This window comes from Babylonia areolata, chromosome 15 (assembly GCF_041734735.1).
Source record: "Babylonia areolata isolate BAREFJ2019XMU chromosome 15, ASM4173473v1, whole genome shotgun sequence".
Classification (NCBI taxonomy): Eukaryota; Metazoa; Mollusca; class Gastropoda; order Neogastropoda; family Buccinidae; genus Babylonia; species Babylonia areolata.
Window position 1 is genome coordinate 2030148 of NC_134890.1, and position 5000 is coordinate 2035147.

Sequence of the window (5000 nt, forward strand, 5' to 3'; positions counted from 1 at the left end):
TAACCACATGTAGCTATCTAGGTACAAATAACCGCATGTAGCTATCTAGGTACAAATAACCACAGAAAGCTATCTGGGTACAAATAACCGCATGTAGCTATCTAGGTACAAATAACCACATGTAGCTATCTAGGTCTGGAATGTTAGCAGTCAAAAAAAGATCAAAAGATGGGATTCCATGCTCAGTCAGTTACGACTCTCAATCATTAAGATGCAGAGGAAAAAGAAAGGTCGCGAGATTTTCTCCTTGTCCCACAGTTGATGTAGAACTGTTCATCTGCCATCTGTCATCATAACCACCACCACCACCCCACCAATGCCTCTCCGTTGATGTAGAACTGTTCAGTGACCCCACCCTCCCCTCACCGTTGATGTAGAACTGTTCAGTGACCCCCCACCCCCTCACCGTTGATGTAGAACTGTTCAGTGACCCCCCACCCCCTCACTATTGATGTAGAACTGTTCAGTGACCCCCCACCCCCTCACTATTGATGTAGAACTGTTCAGTGAGCCCCCACCCCCTCACCGTTGATGTAGAACTGTTCAGTGACCCCCCCACCCCCTCACCGTTGATGTAGAACTGTTCAGTGACCCCCCACCCCCTCACCGTTGATGTAGAACTGTTCAGTGACCCCCCACCCCCTCACCGTTGATGTAGAATTGTTCAGTGACCCACCCACCCCCTCACCGTTGATGTAGAATTGTTCAGTGACCCCCCCACCCCCTCACCGTTGATGTAGATCTGTTCAGTGACCTCCCACCTCCTCACCATTGATGTAGAACTGTTCAGTGACCCCCCCCCTCCTCACCGTTGATGTAGAACTGTTCAGTGACTCCCTCACCCCCTCACCGTTGATGTAGATCTGTTCAGTGACCTCCCACCTCCTCACCATTGATGTAGAACTGTTCAGTGACCTCCCACCTCCTCACCATTGATGTAGAACTGTTCAGTGACCCCCCACCCCCTCACCGTTGATGTAGAACTGTTCAGTGACCCCCCACCCCCTCACCGTTGATGTAGAACTGTTCAGTGACCCCCACCCCCCTTACCGTTGATGTAGATCTGTTCAGTAACCTCCCACCCCCCTCACCGTTGACGTAGAACTGTTCAGTGACCCCACCACCCCCTCACCGTTGATGTAGACCTGTTCAGTGACCCCACCCCCTCACCGTTGATGTAGAATTGTTCAGTGACCCTCCCACCCCCCTCACCATTGATGTAGAACTGTTCAGTAACCTCCCACCCCCTCACCGTTGATGTAGAATTGTTCAGTGACCCTCCCACCCCCTCACCGTTGATGTAGACCTGTTCAGTGACACCCCCCCCCCCCTCACCGTTGATGTAGACCTGTTCAGTGACCCCCTGACCGTTGATGTAGAACTGTTCAGTAACCTCCCACCCAGTCACCGTTGATGTAGACCTGTTCAGTGACCCCCCCCCCCCCCCCCTCACCGTTGATGTAGACCTGTTCAGTGATGGTGTTGATGGCCAGCAGGTCCCCGTGGAAGGAGCGACAGGCGTCACGTGCATCCAGCCAGGACATGCGGTCCGTCAGCATCATGTAGCACGAGTCAGAGTTGGGGTCCTCCTCCCACAGAGGCCCGCACCTGGCGCTCCAGGTCTCTGTGCGTGGGGACAGTTGGGTCAGAGGGCAGCATGAAAAAACGTTTTAGTTGTGACTTTATTGCTGAACAGTTTGGGTCAGGGGCAGCATGAAAAACGTTTTAGTTGTGACTTTATTGCTGAACAGTTTGGGTAAAGGGCAGCATGAAAAAAGGTTTTACTTGTGACTTCATTTCTGAACAGTTTGGGTAAAGGGCAGCATGAAAAAACGTTTTAGTTGTGACTTTATTGCTGAACAGTTTGGGTAATGGACAGCATGAAAAACGTTTTAGTTGTGACTTTATTGCTGAACAGTTCGGGTAAAGGGCAGTATGAAAATATGAAAAACGTTTTAGTTGTGACTTTATTGCTGAACAGTTTGGGTAATGGGCAGCATGAAAAAAGGTTTTACTTGTGACTTCATTTCTGAACAGTTTGGGTAAAGGGCAGCATGAAAAAACGTTTTACTTGCGACTTTATTGCTGAACAGTTTGGGTAATGGGCAGCATGAAAAAACGTTTTAGTTGTGACTTTATTGCTGAACAGTTTGGGTAAAGGGCAGTATGAAAATATGAAAAACGTTTTAGTTGTGACTTTATTGCTGAACAGTTTGGGTCAGAGGGCAGCATGAAAAACGTTTTAGCTGTGACTTTATTGCTGAACAGTTTGGGTAATGGACAGCATGAAAAACGTTTTAGTTGTGACTTTATTGCTGAACAGTTTGGGTAAAGGGAAGCATGAAAAACGTTTTAGTTGTGACTTTATTGCTAAACAGTTTGGGTAAAGGGAAGCATGAAAATATGAAAAACGTTTTAGTTGTGACTTTATTGCTGAACAGTTTGGGTAATGGACAGCATGAAAAACGTTTTAGTTGTGAATTGCTGAACAGTTTGAGTAATGGACAGTATGAAAAATGTTTTAGTTGTGACTTTATTGCTGAACAGTTTGGGTCAGAGGGCAGCATGAAAAACGTTTTAGTTGTGACTTTATTGCTGAACAGTTTGGGTAATGGGCAGCATGAAAAAACGTTTTAGTTGTGACTTTATTGCTGAACAGTTTGGGTAAAGGGCAGCATGAAAAAACGTTTTAGTTGTGACTTTATTGCTGAACAGTTTGGGTAAAGGGCAGCATGAAAAAACGTTTTAGTTGTGACTTTATTGCTGAACAGTTTGGGTTAAAGGGCAGCATGAAAAAACGTTTTAGTTGTGACTTTATTGCTAAACAGTTTGGGTAAAGGGCAGCATGAAAATATGAAAAACGTTTTAGTTGTGACTTTATTGCTGAACAGTTTGGGTAAAGGGCAGCATGAAAAAACGTTTTAGTTGTGACTTTATTGCTGAACAGTTTGGGTCAGAGGGCAGCATGAAAAACGTTTTAGTTGTGACTTTATTGCTGAACAGTTTGGGTAATGGGCAGCATGAAAAAACGTTTTAGTTGTGACTTTATTGCTGAACAGTTTGGGTAAAGGGCAGCATGAAAAACGTTTTAGTTGTGACTTTATTGCTGAACAGTTTGGGTTAAAGGGCAGTATGAAAAACGTTTTAGTTGTGACTTTATTGCTAAACAGTTTGGGTAAAGGGCAGCATGAAAAAACGTTTTAGTTGTGACTTTATTGCTGAACAGTTTGGGTAATGGGCAGCATGAAAAAACGTTTTAGTTGTGACTTTATTGCTGAACAGTTTGGGTAAAGGGCAGCATGAAAAACGTTTTAGTTGTGACTTTATTGCTGAACAGTTTGGGTAATGGGCAGCATGAAAAAACGTTTTAGTTGTGACTTTATTGCTGAACAGTTTGGGTAATGGGCAGCATGAAAAACGTTTTAGTTGTGACTTTATTGCTGAACAGTTTGGGTTAAAGGGCAGTATGAAAAACGTTTTAGTTGTGACTTTATTGCTAAACAGTTTGGGTAAAGGGCAGCATGAAAAAACGTTTTAGTTGTGACTTTATTGCTGAACAGTTTGGGTAATGGGCAGCATGAAAAAACGTTTTAGTTGTGACTTTATTGCTGAACAGTTTGGGTAAAGGGCAGCATGAAAAACGTTTTAGTTGTGACTTTATTGCTGAACAGTTTGGGTAATGGGCAGCATGAAAAACGTTTTAGTTGTGACTTTATTGCTGAACAGTTTGGGTAAAGGGCAGCATGAAAAAACGTTTTAGTTGTGACTTTATTGCTGAACAGTTTGGGTCAGAGGGCAGCATGAAAAACGTTTTAGTTGTGACTTTATTGCTGAACAAGTTTGGGTAAAGGGCAGCATGAAAAACGTTTTAGTTGTGACTTTATTGCTGAACAGTTTGGGTCAGAGGGCAGCATGAAAAAACGTTTTAGTTGTGACTTTATTGCTGAACAGTTTGGGTAATGGACAGCATGAAAAACGTTTTAGTTGTGACTTTATTGCTGAACAGTTTGGGTAATGGACAGTATGAAAAATGTTTTAGTTGTGACTTTATTGCTGAACAGTTTGGGTCAGAGGGCAGCATGAAAAAACGTTTTAGTTGTGACTTTATTTCTGAACAGTTTGGGTAATGGGCAGCATGAAAAAACGTTTTAGTTGTGACTTTATTGCTGAACAGTTTGGGTAAAGGGCAGCATGAAAAAACGTTTTAGTTGTGACTTTATTGCTGAACAGTTTGGGTAAAGGGCAGCATGAAAAAACGTTTTAGTTGTGACTTTATTGCTGAACAGTTTGGGTTAAAGGGCAGCATGAAAAAACGTTTTAGTTGTGACTTTATTGCTAAACAGTTTGGGTAAAGGGCAGCATGAAAATATGAAAAACGTTTTAGTTGTGACTTTATTGCTGAACAGTTTGGGTAAAGGGCAGCATGAAAAAACGTTTTAGTTGTGACTTTATTGCTGAACAGTTTGGGTCAGAGGGCAGCATGAAAAACGTTTTAGTTGTGACTTTATTGCTGAACAGTTTGGGTAATGGGCAGCATGAAAAAACGTTTTAGTTGTGACTTTATTGCTGAACAGTTTGGGTAAAGGGCAGCATGAAAAACGTTTTAGTTGTGACTTTATTGCTGAACAGTTTGGGTTAAAGGGCAGTATGAAAAACGTTTTAGTTGTGACTTTATTGCTAAACAGTTTGGGTAAAGGGCAGCATGAAAAAACGTTTTAGTTGTGACTTTATTGCTGAACAGTTTGGGTAATGGGCAGCATGAAAAAACGTTTTAGTTGTGACTTTATTGCTGAACAGTTTGGGTAAAGGGCAGCATGAAAAACGTTTTAGTTGTGACTTTATTGCTGAACAGTTTGGGTAATGGGCAGCATGAAAAAACGTTTTAGTTGTGACTTTATTGCTGAACAGTTTGGGTAATGGGCAGCATGAAAAACGTTTTAGTTGTGACTTTATTGCTGAACAGTTTGGGTTAAAGGGCAGTATGAAAAACGTTTTAGTTG

At 42.6% G+C, this 5000-nt stretch overlaps 1 protein-coding gene across 4 annotated transcripts in view; it reads right to left on the reverse strand.

The window, feature by feature from the left end:
* Positions 1 to 5000, reverse strand: part of LOC143290371 (macrophage mannose receptor 1-like) — a 123853-nt gene that overhangs the window by 66334 nt on the left and 52519 nt on the right. For all 4 annotated transcript variants that reach the window (XM_076599746.1, XM_076599745.1, XM_076599748.1 and 1 more), the window contains exon 19: positions 1454 to 1624. In XM_076599746.1, the coding sequence (XP_076455861.1) occupies positions 1454 to 1624 (171 nt within the window). The remainder of the gene's footprint in view (positions 1 to 1453; positions 1625 to 5000) is intronic.